This window comes from Harpegnathos saltator, unplaced genomic scaffold, assembly GCF_003227715.2.
Source record: "Harpegnathos saltator strain DR-91 unplaced genomic scaffold, Hsal_v8.6 scaffold381, whole genome shotgun sequence".
NCBI classification, from domain to species: domain Eukaryota; kingdom Metazoa; phylum Arthropoda; class Insecta; order Hymenoptera; family Formicidae; genus Harpegnathos; species Harpegnathos saltator.
Window position 1 is genome coordinate 2,726 of NW_020230185.1, and position 22,275 is coordinate 25,000.

The 22,275-nt window shown below is 40.6% G+C and overlaps 2 protein-coding genes across 4 annotated transcripts; one reads left to right on the forward strand and one right to left on the reverse strand.

Moving 5' to 3' along the window:
• Nucleotides 1-6,176: 6,176 nt before the first annotated feature.
• Nucleotides 6,177-8,961, reverse strand: LOC105187130 (ropporin-1-like protein). Its single transcript, XM_025300729.1, has 6 exons — nt 8,880-8,961; nt 8,474-8,574; nt 8,130-8,379; nt 7,587-7,878; nt 7,214-7,402; nt 6,177-7,129 (listed from the first exon to the last, which is right to left on the reverse strand). The coding sequence occupies exons 1-6, from the start codon at nt 8,959-8,961 to the stop codon at nt 7,126-7,128; spliced, it is 918 nt and encodes a 305-aa protein (XP_025156514.1). The 3' UTR covers nt 6,177-7,125.
• A 1,920-nt stretch (nt 8,962-10,881) lies between these two features.
• On the forward strand, nt 10,882-19,831 carry mon2 (Mon2 homolog, regulator of endosome-to-Golgi trafficking). Of its 3 annotated transcripts, none has more exons than XM_011147729.3 (25): nt 10,882-11,476; nt 11,715-11,846; nt 11,933-12,115; nt 12,196-12,432; nt 12,523-12,648; nt 12,773-12,970; nt 13,072-13,318; nt 13,491-13,644; nt 13,723-13,968; nt 14,044-14,330; nt 14,407-14,777; nt 14,923-15,135; nt 15,244-15,419; nt 15,512-15,674; nt 15,775-15,922; nt 16,029-16,282; nt 16,388-16,522; nt 16,608-16,858; nt 17,005-17,167; nt 17,260-17,436; nt 17,490-17,806; nt 17,904-18,088; nt 18,170-18,413; nt 18,592-18,674; nt 18,762-19,831. In XM_011147729.3, exons 1-25 carry the CDS (start codon nt 11,357-11,359, stop codon nt 18,932-18,934), a joined length of 4,983 nt encoding a protein of 1,660 aa, XP_011146031.1. In that variant the 5' UTR covers nt 10,882-11,356; the 3' UTR covers nt 18,935-19,831. The 3 variants fall into 3 exon arrangements, with proteins under 3 accessions (XP_011146031.1, XP_011146032.1, XP_011146033.1); XM_011147730.3 differs by having other exon boundaries at nt 18,598-18,674; XM_011147731.3 differs by having other exon boundaries at nt 17,260-17,403.
• The last annotated feature ends 2,444 nt before the right edge of the window (nt 19,832-22,275 follow it).

Sequence of the window (22,275 nt, forward strand, 5' to 3'; positions counted from 1 at the left end):
GTCATTTTTCCATCTTTCGTGGCTTATATCTTAGAAACGCGTGATCTCAGCTCGATGCGGTTTGCACGGATCAATCTTATATCGAACCTAGATTGACATCTTACAGCAAATAATTTTGTAGCTTATACCCGGTGACACGTCATTTTCGCTCCGGTCGGCCTTGAACTTTCCGCTTTAATTTCACGATAACGAATACGCGCACTTGCTATAATTTGCGAGATCTTTCTTATTTTGGGTCTAGATTAAAACCTTATCATGCATATTTCCATATTTATATTTCATTTCCATGCCTGTCATTTTTCCATCTTTCGTGGCTTATATCTTAGAAACGCGTGATCTCAGCTCGATGCGGTTTGCACGGATCAATCTTATATCGAACCTAGATTGACATCTTACAGCAAATAATTTTGTAGCTTATACCCGGTGACACGTCATTTTCGCTCCGGTCGGCCTTGAACTTTCCGCTTTAATTTCTCGATAACGAATACGCGCACCTTGTTATAATTTGCGAAGATCTTTCTTATTTTGGGTCTAGATTAAAACCTTATCATGCATATTTCCATATTTATATTTCATTTCCATGCCTGTCATTTTTCCATCTTTCGTGGCTTATATCTTAGAAACGCGTGATCTCAGCTCGATGCGGTTTGCACGGATCAATCTTATATCGAACCTAGATTGACATCTTACAGCAAATAATTTTGTAGCTTATACCCGGTGACACGTCATTTTCGCTCCGGTCGGCCTTGAACTTTCCGCTTTAATTTCTCGATAAGAATACGCGCACCTTGTTATAATTTGCGAAGATCTTTCTTATTTTGGGTCTAGATTAAAACCTTATCATGCATATTTCCATATTTATATTTCATTTCCATGCCTGTCATTTTTCCATCTTTCGTGGCTTATATCTTAGAAACGCGTGATCTCAGCTCGATGCGGTTTGCACGGATCAATCTATATCGAACCTAGATTGACATCTTACAGCAAATAATTTTGTAGCTTATACCCGGTGACACGTCATTTTCGCTCCGGTCGGCCTTGAACTTTCCGCTTTAATTTCCGATAACGAATACGCGCACCTTGCTATAATTTGCGAGATCTTTCTTATTTTGGGTCTAGATTAAAACCTTATATGCATATTTCCATATTTTATATTTCATTTCCATGCCTGTCATTTTTCCATCTTTCGTGGCTTATATCTTAGAAACGCGTGATCTCAGCTCGATGCGGTTTGCACGGATCAATCTTATATCGAACCTAGATTGACATCTTACAGCAAATAATTTTGTAGCTTATACCCGGTGACACGTCATTTTCGCTCCGGTCGGCCTTGAACTTTCGCTTTAATTTCTCATAAAGAATACGCGCACTTGTTATAATTTGCGAAGATCTTTCTTATTTTGGGTCTAGATTAAAACCTTATCATGCATATTTCCATATTTTATATTTCATTTCCATGCCTGTCATTTTTCCATCTTTCGTGGCTTATATCTTAGAAACGCGTGATCTCAGCTCGATGCGGTTTGCACGGATCAATCTTATATCGAACCTAGATTGACATCTTACAGCAAATAATTTTGTAGCTTATACCCGGTGACACGTCATTTTCGCTCCGGTCGGCCTTGAACTTTCCGCTTTAATTTCTCGATAACGAATACGCGCACCTTGTTATAATTTGCGAGATCTTTCTTATTTTGGGTCTAGATTAAAACCTTATCATGCATATTTCCATATTTTATATTTCATTTCCATGCCTGTCATTTTTCCATCTTTCGTGGCTTATATCTTAGAAACGCGTGATCTCAGCTCGATGCGGTTTGCACGGATCAATCTTATATCGAACCTAGATTAACATCTTACAGCAAATAATTTTGTAGCTTATACCCGGTGACACGTCATTTTCGCTCCGGTCGGCCTTGAACTTTCCGCTTTAATTTCACGATAACGAATACGCGCACCTTGTTTAATTTGCGAGGATCTTTCTTATTTTGGGCCTAGATTAAAACCTTATCATGCATATTTCCATATTTTATATTTCATTTCCATGCCTGTCATTTTTCCATCTTTCGTGGCTTATATCTTAGAAACGCGTGATCTCAGCTCGATGCGGTTTGCACGGATCAATCATATTTCGAACCTAGATTAACGTCTTACAGCAAATAATTTTGTAGCTTATACCCGGTGACACGTAATTTTCGCTCCGGTCGGCCTTGAACTTTCCGCTTTAGTTTCTCCATAAGGAATACGCGCACCTTGTTCTAATTTGCGAAGATCTTTCTTATTTTGGGTCTAGATTAAAACGTTATTACGCATATTTCCATATTTAATATTTCATTTTCATGCCTGTCAGTTTTTCATCTTTCGTGGCTTATATCTTGGAAACGCGTGATCTCAGCTCGATGCGGTTTGCACGGATCAATCATATTTCGAACCTAGATTAACGTCTTACAGCAAATAATTTTGTAGCTTATACCCGGTGACACGTAATTTTCGCTCCGGTCGGCCTTGAACTTTCCGCTTTAATTTCTCGATAACGAATACGCGCACCTTGTTCTAATTTGCGAAGATCTTTCTTATTTTGGGTCTAGATTAAAACCTTATTACGCATATTTCCATATTTAATATTTCATTTTCATGCCTGTCATTTTTCCATCTTTCGTGGCTTATATCTTGGAAACGCGTGATCTCAGCTCGATGCGGTTTGCACGGATCAATCATATTTCGAACCTAGATTAACGTCTTACAGCAAATAATTTTGTAGCTTATACCCGGTGACACGTAATTTTCGCTCCGGTCGGCCTTGAACTTTCCGCTTTAATTTCTCGATAACGAATACGCGCACCTTGTTCTAATTTGCGAAGATCTTTCTTATTTTGGGTCTAGATTAAAACCTTATTACGCATATTTCCATATTTAATATTTCATTTCATGCCTGTCATTTTTCCATCTTTCGTGGCTTATATCTTGGAAACGCGTGATCTCAGCTCGATGCGGTTTGCACGGATCAATCATATTTCGAACCTAGATTAACGTCTTACAGCAAATAATTTTGTAGCTTATACCCGGTGACACGTTATTTTCGCTCCGGTCGGCCTTGAACTTTCCGCTTTAATTTCTCGATAACGAATACGCACACCTTGTTCTAATTTGCGAAGATCTTTCTTATTTTGGGTCTAGATTAAAACCTTATTAAGCTTATTTCCATATTTAATATTTCATTTTCATGCCTGTCATTTTTCCATCTTTCGTGGCTTATATCTTGGAAACGCGTGATCTCAGCTCGATGCGGTTTGCACGGATCAATCATATTTCGAACCTAGATTAACGTCTTACAGCAAATAATTTTGTAGCTTATACCCGGTGACACGTAATTTTCGCTCCGGTCGGCCTTGAACTTTCCGCTTTAATTTCTCGATAACGAATACGCGCACCTTGTTCTAATTTGCGAAGATCTTTCTTATTTTGGGTCTAGATTAAAACCTTATTACGCATATTTCCATATTTAATATTTCATTTTCATGCCTGTCATTTTTCCATCTTTCGTGGCTTATATCTTGGAAACGCGTGATCTCAGCTCGATGCGGTTTGCACGGATCAATCATATTTCGAACCTAGATTAACGTCTTACAGCAAATAATTTTGTAGCTTATACCCGGTGACACGTAATTTTCGCTCCGGTCGGCCTTGAACTTTCGCTTTAATTTCTCATAACGAATAGCGCACTTGTTCTAATTTGCGAAGATCTTTCTTATTTTGGGTCTAGATTAAAACCTTATTAGCATATTTCCATATTTAATATTTCATTTTCATGCCTGTCATTTTTCCATCTTTCGTGGCTTATATCTTGGAAACGCGTGATCTCAGCTCGATGCGGTTTGCACGGATCAATCATATTTCGAACCTAGATTAACGTCTTACAGCAAATAATTTTGTAGCTTATACCCGGTGACACGTAATTTTCGCTCCGGTCGGCCTTGAACTTTCCGCTTTAGTTTCTCCATAAGGAATACGCGCACCTTGTTCTAATTTGCGAAGATCTTTCTTATTTTGGGTCTAGATTAAAACCTTATTACGCATATTTCCATATTTAATATTTCATTTTCATGCCTGTCATTTTTCCATCTTTCGTGGCTTATATCTTGGAAACGCGTGATCTCAGCTCGATGCGGTTTGCACGGATCAATCATATTTCGAACCTAGATTAACGTCTTACAGCAAATAATTTTGTAGCTTATATCCGGTGACACGATTATTTTCGCTCCGGTCGACCTTGAACTTTTCGCTTTAATTTCTCGATAACGAATACGCGCACCTTGTTCTAATTTGCGAAGATCTTTCTTATTTTGGGTCTAGATTAAAACCTTATTACGCATATTTCCATATTTAATATTTCATTTTCATGCCTGTCATTTTTCCATCTTTCGTGGCTTATATCTTGGAAACGCGTGATCTCAGCTCGATGCGGTTTGCACGGATCAATCATATTTCGAACCTAGATTAACGTCTTACAGCAAATAATTTTGTAGCTTATACCCGGTGACACGTAATTTTCGCCCCGGTCGGCCTTGAACTTTCTGCCTTAATTTCTCTATAACGAATATGCGCACCTTGTTCTAATTTGCGAAGATCTTTCTTATTTTGGGTCTAGATTAAAACGTTATTACGCATATTTCCATATTTAATATTTCATTTTCATGCCTGTCAGTTTTTCATCTTTCGTGGCTTATATCTTGGAAACGCGTGATCTCAGCTCGATGCGGTTTGCACGGATCAATTATATTTCGAACCTAGATTAACGTCTTACAATAAATAATTGTGTAGCTTATATCCGGTGACACGTTATTTCCGCTCCGGTCGGCCTTGAGCTTTCCGCTTTAATATCTCGATAACGAATACGCGCACCTTGTTCTAATTTGCGAAGATCTTTCTTATTTTGGGTCTAGATTAAAACGTTATTACGCATATTTCCATATTTAATATTTCATTTTCATGCCTGTCATTTTTCCATCTTTCGTGGCTTATATCTTGGAAACGCGTGATCTCAGCTCGATGCGGTTTGCACGGATCAGTTATATTTCGAACCTAGATTAACGTCTTACAGCAAATAATTTTGTAGCTTATACCCGGTGACACGTAATTCTCGCCCCGGTCGGCCTTGAACTTTCCGCTTTAGTTTCTCCATAAGGAATACGCGCACATTGTTCTAATTTGCGAAGATCTTTCTTATTTTGGGTCTAGATTGAAACCTTATTACGCATATTTCCATATTTAATATTTCATTTTCATGCCTGTCATTTTTCCATCTTTCGTGGCTTATATCTTGGAAACGCGTGATCTCAGCTCGATGTGGTTTGCACGGATCAATCATATTTCGAACCTAGATTAACGTCCTACAGCAAATGATGTTGTAGCTTATACCTGGTGACACGTTATTTTCGCTCCGGTCGGCCTTGAACTTTCCACTTTAATTTTTCGATAACGAATACGCGCACCTTGTTCTAATTTGCGAGGATCTTTCTTATTTTTGATCTATATTAAAACCTGATTATACATATTTCCATATTTAATATTTTATTTTCATGCCTGTCAGTTTTCCATCTTTCGTGGCTTATATCTTAGAAACGCGTAATCTCCGGCTGAGATGTGAGGATCAGAATTCAATCAGGAATGGAAGATTGGATTCAACGTGTCAACTAATCTCCGCTTTAGCTCTCTTGAAATTTCTGTTCACAGTCTTGCCTGCTTCCAGGAAGTTAATTTGCTTGAACGACATGGATTCCGGCCGGCACTCCGAGAACGAGATAGTTCATGCTCTGCTGAATGACTTCTATCGCTCCCTCTATCTGCTGCGTGGGACCTTCGAGTTCTCGGCGCAGTTTCGGAGCCGTTTCTCGCATTTTTGTACCATTTGTTCAAGTGAAAGGCGAGTTGCCCCAAGGCCGGGAATCTGCTGCTGTGCCTGGTGACTCTGTTGCTGGCTCTCACGTTCTATCACATGCTCTCCGATCACATGCGGAAGCTCTGCAGAATTCGAGAGCTACTTACTCTTCTTGTGTGAGAATTATCCGACTATACGGATGAGATATTAGTCAAGTACTACGGTTAAATGTTTCTGAATCGGATAGTATCAGGATGAGGCAAGAGGAGGGATCTCTATCCGGTAAGAGCTTCCAGTGTTGTTTTCTAAAACTAGATAAAATGTTATTCCTTTGTTATACAGCGAACCAACAACTTTGTAACTAAATTTTAATAAAGAGTTCGATTCTAACGGAAAACCGTCGAAGCCGCGATCTTCTGCGAGTTATGTACAGCGCTTCCATATCGCAGCCGCGCTCCACATGTACCCGTGCGATGCTCGTCATCACGAATCCGACGTCACTCGCTGGTGCATAGGTGAGCACTCCGTGTATCGGATTTCGACGACCAACCATACCTTCCTGTAGTCTTGCGCAGTCTGTCATCCACTACGCTCGCAACTTGTTCGGCTGACAGACGCGCTCTTATACATGCATTTTGAATTTCAGGTTCAGTCGGATTTCGCCAGATTGTTGAAATAATCGGTCAGGCCTGTATGCATTGGCTGCATGTTCGAAAAGTTCACTTCGATTGCTGACATCCATTTTCAGATCTGATCCTAATTATGATTTTATCTATAACTATATAAATTTATAACTTTTAAATCCATGATTCTAAAAATGTATGATTTTCCATCAAAGATCGACGACTCAAGAGATATGTGAAAGTAACTGAAAATAAAACTATTTAAACGTTCGAAATCTGAAGAATCGGTAATTTTAAGTGTCATATTTCTCTCGTAGAATACTGCCGTCGAGGAAATCCAAAGCCAAACTTGTCTTATCCAATATTACAAGCTCACGATTGATGGATTTCTCCAAGAGTACATTTGACGGGAAATATCCGTTCGCTTACCGGGCACATTCAGGCGATACGTAGTTCCGCATCATTCTCGGTTCTGGAGAATACTCCCGTCGCTGTTGCTTGCGTCCTTCGTGCCCCAAACTCCAGCCACACGTGGTACTCTTATCCGCGCGATCCCTGCCGATCGAAGCGCCCAGTTTCTCTTCCCTGTCCAACGAACTGCTTTCCATCGGTTCCGTCGATAGATCAGCTGCCGGAGGAAAATACGAATACGTGAGAGGAACTCGGTATGACAACTCAATGCTAGAGAACATTGACGAAGAGGACAACGTACTCTTTGAGTACGAGTCTCTTTGAGTACGAGTCGACCTCGTCCTTCGACATTGACTCCAGATTAACGTCCGCGTCGGTATCCTGGCTGTTCACAGAGGATGTGTGATGGATAGAGCTGTCTTTGCGTGTGCTTGTCTCCTCGTCGCAGGAACTCTTCTCGTTACCGTCACACACCAATCTCGCCAGGTACCTGTCGATCATAACTATTAAATAAAAGTTACGTTCAGTCGGGAGAAGAGTCGGAAGAGCGTCTGTCGCTGTTCCGTCGGCTTGTCAACTCCTCGTGCAATATGCGTGTCCAAGAGATGTCTCATTGTTTCTCAGTAACGTCTTCAAGACGTCTTAAAACATGTTCGTGTTCTCCGGGCACTTACTCGTATATCTGTATGAGTAAACTGAGCGGAATCGCGGAACCACCGTCGGGCTCGTGGTTGAACAACTGGCAGACCATGATCATCGTCTCAGTGAGGTTGCCGGCAATGAGACCCACAGCGATAGCCAGGAACCTCTTCATTTGGCAGTTACGGCGAAACTGGTCGATCGTCGTGATCGTCTGAAAGTCCCGACGATTCAAGCAGAGACAATCCCAACAACGTGCGATCGCCTCCAAGGATAGAGTTATATTGTAATCTGCAACGAGAAGTAATGAATATGTTGGAATGTTATATCAAGAGTATAAGCCTACTTTAAGATAATTTAAAATTCGTGACAGAATCTAAAACAAAATTTTACTCGTATTTTTTTCGTTTAGTTTTCTTCTTGCTTGTATTTCTCCTTGAACTTGTAATTAATAAAATTTCAAATCATCGTGTTTTGTATATATTGTTAAAATAATAATAGCAAAAGAGTTACTATTTGTAATTAATGGTACAAATTATAAATGACAAGGTCGAAGAGAAACGCAAGCAGAACTTTACTTGCGAATTTTAAATTTTTTAAAAAAGCGGCCTTTCTTTCCTCTTGTTCTTCTTCGTCAATTGAGGAACGTCCCAGAGCGATGTCTACTTCCAATGTCGCAACAGTACCCTGAGGAAGCCCAGAGTCAGACCGGAGGCGGTACTTGGCGGTACTTGGCGGCAGATATTCCAGTCGTGACTTAGCCGGCGGCTCCACGCTGTCCGCCAACGTGCGAAAATATGAGCTGGACCACTTGAGCAGATCATACGGCTACGTACGGATGGCGGCTATCGATGTGAACTTAGCGCCCACATTTAAAAAATTTTTTAAATGTTTATATCATAGGTTTGTATCTCGTTTGTACCTGTTTGTACCACATTTTATTTCGTTTGTACCTCAAAAGGCTCGGAAGTATAGGCTTTTCAAAATACACGCTGAAGGTACTTCCGCTATTTTTCAAGATATCTGAAAACGGCCAACGCCATTCGAAAGAGTATTCTGTACTTCCGAGCCCTTTGAGGTACAAACGATTTGAAGGGAGATACAAACGGGTACAGACGATGCTCTTTCGAATGGCGTTGGCCGTTTTTAAATATCTTAAAGTTGGGCGCTGGCGATTTTTTATCCTTCTATAATTTTTTAACCCTTTAGGTACAAACGAAATGAAATGTGGTACAAACAGGTACAAACGAGATACAAACCTATGATATAAACATTTAAAAAGTTTTTTAAAGTTGGGCGCAAAGTTCACATCGGTATGGCGGCTTTACAGAACTGCTTCAAGATCATCGGCAACTTAGTCAGCACCACGATATCCTTGCCGGACAACGGCAGTTGCTCGACGTAGGGCATGCTGCTGACGGCGCTACGTTGTTCTTCGTTCGGCGAAGTCTCTGTTCATTGTTGTGCGTCCACGCGATGCCTTCGTTACCCGGGAAACCGACGGCGATGGGGTTGGGTGCGCGAGTGTCGCAAACTGTCGTACCTCTTTTAAAAAGGATTTTAATTACTTGGTGATATTGTTGTGCAGTCTTTTGATTACGTCACATTGCGCACTGATGCTTTATTTCTTGCAGCTTTTGTTAGGTTTGTCGTGTTGCTTCAACTTTTCGTACTTTTTATATCTAAAACGAGACAGAAGCATATTCGAATGTTGAAGGAAGCAAGAAGTGAGAAACGTTAAAGCAACGCAACAGACTTATTGTAGTAACGATACATTTATAAGGATATTTCTATGTCGTTAGGAATTTGTATCGTATTAGTAATCGAAATATAGTATGGTTTAAACTTTCGCGTTATCTTCATCGTAGTTAAAACAGTCGGTATTGTCATCGTTCTTCAATTACTGTCATGTTGAATAACTCGGTTGTCGTGTGAAATGTTTCGATTTGACAAATTCATCTAAAATGTTTCATTTTTCACTAATTGACAGAAGTCTTTCACTTTCCACTAGTTCACGCTGGGGAAAAGATACATGATCGCTGCCCTGAGCAACTGCAAGGTTTCTCCAATCACCTATGTCGGCGTGCTTCCACTCCTCAGATTTCTGTCATTAATAACTCGATAATTATTGCGAATCTTGCAAAACGGTATGGGACTTTTATGTTTGTCTCAACCCAATCTACCTTCATACTTCGAGTTGGCAACTAATTACCGGATGCAAAAATTCGTGAGAAAAGACCTGCTTTAAAGAAGAAAAGAACCGTTTTCCATCAAGACAATGCACGTGTTCACACAAGTGTTTTGACAATGGCAAAATTCAACGAATTTTAAAGTACGAATTGCTTGAACATCCAGCGTATTCAGCAGATTTGGCTCCCTCTGACTATTATCTGTTTCCAAACCTGAAAAAATTTCTGGCTGGAAAGCATTTTACATCAAATGATGAAGCTATTGCAGCCGTGGGTGGATATTTTGCAGACCTTCCGGAATCACACTTTAATAATGGTAATTGAATTATTGGAAAAACGTTGGAATAAATGTATTGAAATTTTAGGTGATTATATTGAAAAATAAAATATATTTCACGGCAAAAAAAATTTTCTTTCATTGTTAGGCCGAGAACTTTTCAGACTGCCTATGTATTATGGTTGTAGCACGGACATAAACCGCCTGAAAGTGGATGTAGCACGGACTGCCACCACATGCAGGTTTTACCGCCGAGACCTGAAAGTGAATGTAGCATCGTAATTCCCCTCTTAAAATGAATATAGATAGCGCCTTTTCCCAATGCGAAAAGTCGGTGTCGCCGAAAACGCCGTGTTAAGCCAACGACACACGGTGCTTGTTTCGTGCTGGATTGCTTGCTGGATGAAAATACTGCGTTCTGATTGGTGCATTTCCATCCATCTTCGGAAATGTACCAATCACAACGCAATATTTTCATCCAGCAAACAATCCAGCACGAAAACAAGCACCGTGTGCTGTTGGCTTTAGCCGCTCTCAGGTTCCTCTCTGATTTTGGTCTGTTCTTTGTAGCTGCACTGCTGAAGTGCAATAAGCTAGAATGAGAAAACCTATATTTTTGGTCTGTTCTTTGTAGCTGCACTGTTGAACTGGTGCGATAAATTAAAGTGAGACAAATATAGGTTTTCTCACTCTAGCTTATTGCACTAGTTCAGCAGTGCAGCTACAAAGAACAGATCACTTGTTTCACTTTAACTTATTGCACCAGTTCAACAGTGCAGCTACAAAGAACAGACCAAAAAAGAACGGACTTAAGTATTTCGTTGGTGGTTGTATGAACGCGGCTTAGCCGTTGCGACGACAGCGTCGCACCGTTGCATACGTGTCTACCAATAGCTACGTGTCTGTCAATCGTATGATTGCAACAAGCGTAGCACAGTCATAATTACGCGACGACACTTACGGCCATTTATCATCACGATCATTAAACAGTTTTCTCGTGGTAATAAATAATACGAGTTCGACGCGATACATCGGCAATAACCTTGCATGTCACATCGTGCCGTTTATGAACAGCCGCGATGACCCGCCCAATGTGATCTCTGAGCACGACGACTACGAGAGGGCGATCTCGATGGATCGTCATCTGTCCGCTATTCCTATCGCCGTCGACGACGACAGTTGGCATCGCAAAGTATACCAGTCCCGCAACAACAGTTTGGACGTCGCGCACGACGACGCTTAGCGTCTTGTTTCGACGAGTTGTCATGTGCCCAACGATCGAGATCGTGACGATCTGAAGGACACCGAGTAACGGCCTTCAACGGCAGCATCGTCAACGATGGCGAGCCCCGTCGTTGGCGGTAACCCGGAAAATGCCTCCAAGTTCTTGGAGGCTCTGCAGTCGGACCTCAAGGTACTCGCTTCGGAGACCAAGAAGAAGTATCCGCAGATCAAGGAAGTACGTAGGCCGTAGTGCAAATTCAGCGATTTTCGTACTTGATGTAGATTAAACTTTCAAGCAGACAGCTTTGATATTTCGTTTTGTTCCTTGCTCAGTTTCTACCCCATCTTCTGAGATACTTTGATATGTAAAAGGAAAATCACCTGCAGCTTGAAAGTTGTATATATGTTAACGAATGTTTAATTTATTAACAATGTATATTAAAGTTTGAGTCAATTTAATTTATTCATTACAGTCATGTGAGGAAGGAATTGCAAAATTGAGGGCAGCATCAAGTAACCCAGGGACACCGATATATTATGTTATCAATCAAATACTTTATCCTTTGGTTCAGGGTTGTGAGAGTAAAGATATAAAAATTATCAAGGTACTAAAAGCTAGATTTCATATCTATATGGAAAGATAAACATTTTTATAAGATAAAAGTTGTTACAAATATTTCTGGTTTTTTAGTTTTGCTTAGGCACGATGCAGAGGTTAATAACACAACAAGCAGTAGATCAGAAAGGTGCACGATACATCACAGATACTTTATGGCTGTTAATGGAATCGGGTACAGAAGAAGTTAAAGTTTTGCAGACAGTAACTTTACTACTTACTAGTAATGCTGTAGTACATGGAGATACCCTTGCAAGAGTGAGAATCTATCTATATACATCAATGTTTTCTTCCATAAAATATTCTGGATGATTGCACTATATTATATCTGTCTGCAGAATTTGGTGCTCTGCTTTCGGTTACACTTCACAAAAGACTGTACAACAATAAACACAGCTGGTGCTACTGTAAGACAATTAGTTTCCCTGGTATTTGAGAGAGTGGTTGCCGAGGACGAGCAAAGTCCTGATCAGCAGGACTCTGATGAAGTTAATCTAGAGGAACTAAAAATTCCAACGAATCAAGCACCTAAAGGTCTTGGCCCTTGCGCTGCAGATGCATACTTAATGTTTCAGGTGAGTGTATTGATTGCGATCTTTTTGAGTAGTCTGTTACAAAACTCTACAGAGAAAAATCTGTGACTTATACTGTATGTTTGATTGTAGGACTTAGTTCAGTTGGTTAATGCTGATCAACCATATTGGCTAATAGGCATTACTGAGATGACTAGGACTTTTGGTTTGGAGCTACTAGAATCTGTTTTAACAAACTTTTCATCGGTCTTTTTTAAGGTAATACATTCTTAGAAAGAGTAAAAACTTAAGGGACTCGTGTTTTCAAGAATATGAAAATTGTGGGAAAAATCCATTTTTTATTCTATGCAAAAATCATATATTATGAATGTATTATTTTTAGCATCCGGAATTTAGTTTCTTACTGAAGGAGAGAGTATGCGCGCTCGTGATAAAACTCTTCTCGCCTAACATCAAATATCGTAATTCAGTGCCAGCCTCTTTGCAACAGGCTACGCCGTTGGATAAACCTTACTTCCCTATCAGTATGAGACTCTTGCGAGTTGTGTCTATTTTGATACAGAAATATCATTCCTTGCTGGTAAGTGTTAGAATCTGCATGGCTACTTTGCCGGGAGGATTTTGTAGGATTCAATGTCAATTAATTCAGTTTAATCTTCGAAAAACATTCTGATATTGCAGGTGACAGAGTGCGAGATATTCCTATCGTTGATTGTGAAATTTTTGGATCCTGATAAGCCCACTTGGCAGAGAGCTTTAGCACTGGAAGTTTTGCACAAAATGACTGTGCAGGCAGATTTGCTGACAAACTTTTGCGAATGTTACGACTTAAAACCTCACGCTACAAACATTTTCCAGGATATCGTCAATAGTTTAGGCGCTTATGTACATAGCCTCTTTGTGAACCCACAGATGATGAGCCAGACAGGTACAAATGTGTTACACACACATACACATACATATATAGTATATGCATCCAATATGCTCCATTTTTACATAATGCAATTCGCTGAATAGTTTCTCAACTTTGCAAGTATTGATCGCGAAACATTCTGTTTCTATTGGCTGTTATACAATAGCTCTTTATCTCGTTAAAACAGCAACGAGCACAACCGTACCTCAAGGCACAGGATCGCCATTATTCACAGCAATGCCGATCGGACCCGGCGTGTCACCCCAACCTGGGTTCTATTCGCGCGGCATCTGGTTACCAGTAGTAGCAACGTTTACAAGCGGACAAGCCAAACCAACTTAGTGAGCTCTTCATATTATTAGCTCTTATAATGACGAATTTTTAAATGTCGATGGCTAACACTCACACGATTGTTCCAGTTTGGAAATGCTGGACAAAGTCGAACCGCCACAAATACCAATCGGTTACGGAATCAGTATAGCTTACGCGTGCCTATTAGACATCATAAGATCGATCGCGCTGGCCATAAATGGAACGTCGAAGGAGGATAACGGCGAGGATCAAACTTATCAGCCGGACGAAGCCGAACGAAAGCTTCATGTACAATTGATCAACTCGAGTTGGTGCGGACTATTGGCAGCTCTTAGTCCGTTAATAGACGCCAGGTAATGGCGTCGTGTAAATTTTACGTTGCATCCGAAAGGAGTTCGCGCGCTGATCGATTGTGTTTGGATCCACAGCACGGACGAGTCCGCAACGGAAAACGTCTTGAAAGCGATCCAAACGTTCGCGTCGCTTTGTGGCCAATTGGAGCTGCAAGCACCGCGCGACGCCTTCATCACCGCGATTTGCAAGGCCTCATTGCCGCCTCATTACGCATTAACGGTACTTTACAACGCACCTCAAGGTATACCGACCGCGAGACAGCAAGACTCTTCGCAGTACAACCTGACTATGGGCGAGCCGGATTACAGGCAGCAAGTGGTCGCCGTTGGCACGCCGTTGCCAACGGCGTCCTTGCCAATCGGTAGGATGATGCTTTGAGTTATAATGCGTTCAGTTTTCATCCGATTCGACTCTCTCATTATATTGTGTACATTCAGGCGCACATCAAGGCCCTGTGATGTTGACCGCGAAAAACTTGCAATGCATGCGCGCATTGTTATCGTTGGCTCATTGCCATGGCAGCATACTCGGCAGTGCGTGGCACTTGGTACTTACCACTCTTCAACATCTCGTTTGGATACTTGGTCTCAAGCCATCTACCGGAGGATCGCTGAAAGCTGGGAGAACTGCGGCCGATCCAAATGCCGTGCTTACGAACGCTGTTATGGCGGATTTGCCAGTACTCAGCGCTATGCTCAGTAGATTATTTGAAAGCAGTCAACATCTAGACGATGTGGCTCTGCATCATTTGATAGACGCCCTGTGTAAACTGAGTCACGAGGCTATGGAGTTGGCGTATTCGAATCGCGTAAGTCAAACACGTATTCTTTATATGTGTTCTTCTGTGTTGCAAGAGTTCCCTTGAAGTCATTAACATTACTGACGATTAACGTGACTTACTTTTTAAGCTGTCGAAAATAGCAGCTTTCTGAGGATCTTTTTCTTTGATTCAGGAACCGTCACTGTTCGCCGTTGCGAAACTTCTGGAAACGGGTTTGGTGAATTTACCGCGCGTGGAGGTACTCTGGCGGCCATTGACAAATCATTTGTTGGAAGTTTGTCAACATCCGCACATTCGTATGAGAGAATGGGGAGTGGAAGCGATCACGTACCTTGTTAAGATGGCTCTCCAGCACAAGTACCCGCAACCACTTCGCGATAATCAGGTACGATATGAATATAATAGTAAAATATTATATATATAAAACTCATGTATAAAAAGAGAGTTGGACTTTCGAAATATTTACGTGATGCTCGTTCTTTTGTGTGTGTAGAAATTGCAAACATTACTATTAGGACCACTATCAGAGTTATCGTCTGTGCGTCACGGAGATGTTAGACAGCGACAATTGGAGTGTGTTTTACAAGTGCTTCATGGCGCAGGAGAGACATTGTATCATGGCTGGCCTTTGGTCCTTGGTATTATAGGAGCAGTTTCTGATCATCATGGGTAATGAGTCGTGAGAATAGATATCGAAATATCTGATGTCGAAAGGAAAAATTCACTGGCACGTAACAAAATATGTTCTCTGATCTTTTCAGCGAAGCTTTAGTTCGCATAGCTTTCCAGTGTCTGCAGTTGGTTGTAACGGACTTTTTACCGGCGATGCCTTGGCGATGTCTTCCGCTGTGCGTCGATACAGCCGCTAAATTTGGATCACAAACACAAGAATTGAATATCTCACTTACAGCTGTCGGTCTAATGGTAAGAACAGGAGAGAGCAAATCGATTTTTAATAAAGTGTTTAAGCGCAAATATTATGAAAGTAATGTGATAAAATCTGACAAATGCTTTTTTTCTTTAGTGGAATATCAGCGATTACTTTTTCCAAAATAAAGAGAAATTATGTGTTTGTTTACGCGGAGATTCGTCGTCAGTGTTTCCTGACTTTCCCGGCACGACAAACATGCCGGCGTTCGACAAACTGTGGATGTGTCTATACGCAAGATTAGGTAATAACATATGCCTCTCTGGAACGAAATTAAAAGTGTTGTATGTTGCAACAAAATCTTTAGTACTACATACGTGATGTCACGTTTTATTTAAATTTTTTTAAAGGGGATTTATGCGTCGATTCGCGACCTGCTGTGCGCAAATCAGCGAGTCAGACTTTATTTTCTACTATATCCGCGCACGGTAGCTTGTTACATCAACCAACATGGCAAGCGGTGCTTTGGCAAGTGCTATTTCCATTGCTAGACAAAGTGAGAAGTCTGTCTAATTCGGCTAGTAGCGAAAAGGTCGACACTAGTGGAAACATACTTATTCATCACAGCAGGAACACAGCACAAAAACAATGGGCGGAAACACAGGTGAAAATATATTATTTTACATTTTTCATAGCGTAACTCTGTTACAAATTTCTCGATAAAAGTGATGACATTTCTTTTTTCCTAATGAAAAACAAAATTCTACAGGTTTTAACGTTAAGCGGCGTAGCTAGAGTGTTCAATACGAAACGTCAACTGTTACAAATGTTGGGAGATTTTCCTAGAGCATGGTCGCTGCTGCTCGAATTCATAGAAAACTCCGCACTCAGTAAGAATAACGAGGTACGTGTCGCAACGCGCCGTAGCGATTGCATAACTTGTGTCTGAGTCGAGTTAATTGCTCAAAACCCGTCGTTGAACCTTGCAGGTATCCTTGGCAGCGTTGAAATCGTTCCAAGAGATTCTCTATCTTCAGAAGGGAAGCGACAATACCGAGGTAATTCAGTCGAACGACTCGGAAGGCCTGTGGGTCGTAGCGTGGCGCGTGTGGCTCAACATCGGGATGGAGAGCACTACTCCGCCGCAGGAGAGTGACACCGAGCCTTACGTGCCATCGCAGGCGTTCCTCACCGCGCTGGTGCACATATTCCCGGCCGTTTTCCAGCATATTAGAAACAAGTGTGTAATCGCGTTCATACGTGTACTTTGTCACGTTTATCGTTCCTGAGCGATAAGACATTATCGGACGTGTATTTGCGCTCGTATTTATGAGGAGATGTTAAGATAAGCCGAACACACGAAAATACACTCACACATTCACGCAGGTTCACCGGACCCGATCTGCAAAAATTATGTATCGTACTGAAGAACGCGGTAGCCGTTCCGGTACACGGCGAGTCGACGCCTTACATCGTGCCGTCAGTGCCGGACGTAGTTCTCACTCACTTGCAGGACGGAGTGCTGCATTCTATGGAGCTTCTGCAAAAGGTACGCTTAGGTAGATTCTGCCCGGTGCCTTCACGTATCTCGAGACGCTCCAACTTCGCGAACCGCGTCTCATGGCCCCATCATTTTCACAGGAAGCGTTAAACGGCCCCGACAACTTACGGACGATGATCGTGCTAATATTCCTTCAGCTACTGAGCTTTTCGAAGCTGGCATGCGAGGCGCCCATCTACGGTAAAATACCAACGAAACACATCTCCCAAATTAGAGGCGTGTCTGTGCGTACTTGGACTTCACAACTTGGACTTGTGGTTGGTACATGGTGACCGTGTAAGGTAACTTGAGTACGTGTCATTTTCTTCAGGCTACCGATTGGGTCACGATGAATTACGTTCCGTTCGGCGAGAAAGCGCTATCGATGGTCGTGAGCTTGTATCAGAAGACCGCGCACGAGATGGCTGTGATCGACGGCCAGGTTCTGAAGCACATCGTGGAAGCGCTGCATGTGCCGTTGTCTATGAAATACGCGTGTCCATCCGCGACTACGTGGAAGTTGGCCGTTACCAGTCTACTAGCTGTTCTGCACACCGGGCTGCCGCTCGCCAGGAAGTATCCCGAGCAATTCCAGAGTATGTGGCTCGAACTGGCGAGCACGTTGGATGATTTCTTGTTCCCCAAAAGGTAAACTCTCGCGAGTTCATGTTTAACGATTTCTTTGTTGTACCGCTGTTCCTAAAATACTAGTACGCGAGGATGGATTTTGTCCGGTCAATTTCAGTGTGCTGAATGTAGAACGCGGGGTTGAAGAAATCCAGGCCGACGAGGCAGTCGACTGTCAGGTTATGGAATTATTGAGGGACGAGGTATTACCACACTCTCAACATATACCTCATCAGTTTATACTGAGAGTCGTTATGCTCTTAAATAAGGGTTCCATACATTCAGCTACCACGGCGAATATCGGTGCGTATAGTATTTAAATTCATTGTAAAGTACTGTGATGAATACATGAAATCCCTTTAACCGGCTTTTCGTTTTTCACAGAAAATGGCGCGGAAACGAAGTTGCGTGAGGAATTTGCGAAAACATGCTTCGAGACTCTCCTGCAATTTTCTCTGTTGGATGGATTAAACAATGACGCGGAGAATAGCCCGAAGAGGAATCCAGAAAACGATGAAGGTGGAATCGCTGGGCGATTGGCGGTTACGGCACTTTTGCACAGATTTCAAGAAGTTCTCCGGCGATATATCGAGAGCGAAAGGCGAAGCGGGAAGTGCCCGCTGCCTAGGTAATAGTACTGTAAACGTATTGTGGCCTTTCAATCAGCCAAAAGTGCTCTTGCTTCATTCTAGCGGGCGCATAATAGGTCTTATCTGTCGCTTGAACTTTTTACTTTTAATAAATACTTGGTATCATACGGAAATGCGGAAGCCATTTTAAGTACTTATTATAGATCCCTTTTCTAGGTACAGATTGTCGGAGATATCGTTTGTCCTGAAAGCTGTCGCTACTCTCGTAGTGTCCCTCAAGAAAGCGCCACCTAATAAAGGTATATTTTTATTTTTCAGAAAGTCCGAGTGCGCGAGATACCGATATGTTATCGTACATATGTAATGAATGATCGTTTACGTTTTAGTCGAAAGATCAGTGTGGGAGCAACTGATCGGACTATACCCATGCTTGGTGGAATGCACAATAGCGACAACTTCTGGACAGGTCTCCAGGTCGTTACGGGAGGCCCTGCTACAATATCATGATTTATTGCGGGCGCCGGTTCACAGCAGCACGCCGACCTCCAATGGTGTTTGACCAATACATTCGTTTCTTTTAACCGGTAGCACGAACTTGCGCTAAATAAGCTGAAGCATGGGGTGAGTAATTTGCTTGTGTAACACTCTGACGCGCGGCAAAATATGCGAATACCGATTTTACATAGAGAACACATCATTCTTTTGCCGTATAGTTACGCTCAAAGTAGAATAAATATCGCGTTTGGATTCTTTATTTCAAGTGCGATCCCGGTAATCTGGTATAGTCGCCTTCGTGAGATAATGTAGATCATTGTGATTTATTCCATTCACATTTGCCGACACACTATTTTTACGCCGTTGCAGTACAATAATCAAAATACGAACAGAATTTCTAGATCGATGCTCTTAGTGGGGAATTTTATATGAATTTACGTAATCTTTCTCCCTTCTTTCGATTCATAATCATGTTGAGTAACAGACATCTCTTTGCGAAATTTGCGCTGTTATGAACGCAATAGTAGTGCGAAGGGCATCCGTAGGGTCGTTATGCAGATTAAATGAAAGATAGATACGAGGACAAATGTTGCGAAAGAGGACTTGTTACTTTGTGTATTTCCACTGGAGAGTAGGAATCACTGTGTTCCAATAGTGCAACTAGTAGTTTGTTACTATCTTTTCGAGTATATGTGAAGAGAAATGCTGTATATATATATATCTGCAGGGAATGTACAAGCCAGCTTTTCTAATTGGTGTTGTAAATATTATACGAAATATATATATATTATACATATTAGAGAGTGCAGGTACCAGGCGATTTTATAAATAATATATGAAACTTTATCATTATCTACTATTCTTACAAATTGCGTGGCGCCGTAAGTTATATATTACCAAAATGTAAATAAATCTATGAAGATTAAATAAAACCCTGGGGCGGCTGTTATTTTCTCTCTTACGTTTTCCGTTTCAGATGCTCCAATGTCTCCCACTCACAGTGTTCCTGTCTGATGATTATTATCTAAAAGTTCCTGTTCCTTTAAAAAAATAACTTGAATTCTATACATTAGTAGGCTGCAAACAATCGAGATTTAATCGAGAAATAATATAAAAAATGTGATATAAATATTTTTCAGGTAGAGTAAGAAAGTTACGTGTGTTTTTACGAGTACGTGAAATTACTGCAAAGCTAATTCTTTTTCAGTTGAAGATATGATGCCAAACAAATTATATTTTATTAAATTTTTCGTTTTGTATTGATTGCACTGATTTGAAATTTGCCAGGCGAAGGGAAATACAACATTCTTTTTCTTTTTCAGATGAGAGACATATATTTAAAAATAAAATATAATCCAATATATATAGTGTACACGTACGTATGGGACGTTCACTATAATATGTAATATACAGGGTCTATCAGCATCGCGCACTTTCTTCAAATATTACAGATCTTATAGAGGCAAAATATAAAGGAAAGCTGTTGTTGTAAAGCTGTTGTTGTATCGAGATATTCGTAGAATTTACAAAAGAAACTTAAAGCGTTGACGATTTGAATAAAAATAAGTTTACGAGTTTAGAGTTTATTTGATAACAATATTTTTCTTGATTCCGAATGGAGTTTTTATAGCAAGGGTATACGAGCTTGAGTTTAATTATTTTGATGTATTCACTGTTAAAAACTAATATGTATATATATGGCATAGCATTCCTGAGATTTTCGCTCAAATTGATTGCGTTATTGTCAACGAACAGTCGGCAGAAAATATGCGCGATGCTTGTATGCAAGACATCCTATATATTTAAATTAGCATCGTCTATACGTAATGTGGTTTCTCTTCAATTCTTCGAACGCAATCGTGTTTTTACAACTATACATTTCGATATATAATGGTTAATCTGAATAATTAACTTATACCACATGTTCTTTCAATTTTTCAATCTAATTTTTATGCGTTTTATTAATAAGCATTCAACGAATTCACTCAATCGTTTCGATATATTTGTTTACGCTGTAGAATTCATAAAATCATCAAGGGACCGACTACGAGGTGCTCTCTGGCTAGATGTAAATCTATACATTAATTCGATAACTACCGTGTTTATAATTTACAAAGTAAATCTCTCTCGCCAGTTTAACGGCTATAATTTGTTCACGTGTAAGCATTGTCGTCGTGTATAGATACAATACATTTCTAGAATTAATACACATTTTGTATATTAGCGCCGTTACACTCGCGCGATCTCTCTATTGAGTCTTCCGTGTAAATGACACAGCGGAGTTCATTTGTCGAGATTTGCGCAGAGGTAACGGCTACCAAAGATTTATATATCGTTATATAAAAGTGCGTAAAAAACATAATCAATGGATCGATATATCGCGCTCTACGTTTTTCGTTTGTCGCAAAATATCTTTATCATTGTCACAAATCAAACGTCGCCTTATGGTAGAGAAGACATGGCGTACACAAAATAAAATCTTAAAGTTAAAATTAGCAACATACGCTCGCGACAGATATGTAGAAGTGCCGGAATAAGCAAGAGTGTACATTTATCATAAATACGTTCGATTTCTTTGTTCTTTTCTTCTTTCGCATTCTCTCTCTCTCTCTCTCTCTCTCTCTCTCTAACTCTCTTTCTCTATCTATCTATCTTTTTCTCTCCTTTTTCTTCACTTCTTCCGTCTCTCTTAATATTAGATCTTTAATATTAAATATATTTTACCATTAATTATTGTCTGTCGTTTTAGCTTGAAGTCTTCTATAATTATCAATAGACATAATTGATATCATAATATTTAAGATTTCTAGATCAAGTACCGACGATAAGGTAATATCGTCTCGTTAATTCATCGGATAAATGCACGAGGATCCGGTGTGCATGCCAGCTATATACGTACAGGAGTGACACTTATATATCTTAAACAATATGCAAGTCTTTCATTTTAATTACAAAGAATGCAACGTGTACTTAATTGTTACCTCCCGTTACACTTAAAATATCACCTATGATTAATTTATTGTCATTATGCGTTTGGCAATTTTTACTATCTAATAATAAAATATAGATAAGCACACATACACACTGTGAGGTTTCAAGTGTTCGGAGAGAAGAGGCTCGAGCGGCTATAAACTTTTTTCTTTTCTTTATTGTATCGTTTAAACATTGTTTTTCTCTCGCTATCCCATCGCTATCTGTGTCACATCGGTGACTTTTGTTTCTAAAAACACGATTGTAACAATTTTCGCAGCAGGTGAAAAAATGCAGAGGGAGTGCTCTCTGATCATTGCTTCGAATTGTCGGTTGATGCTTGCACCGTAAAAGGAAACTACATTATACAAAACAGATACATCTGACATTACTCGAAAATAACAGAGCTTATAAATTCAGTTTACAGCTCGCTCG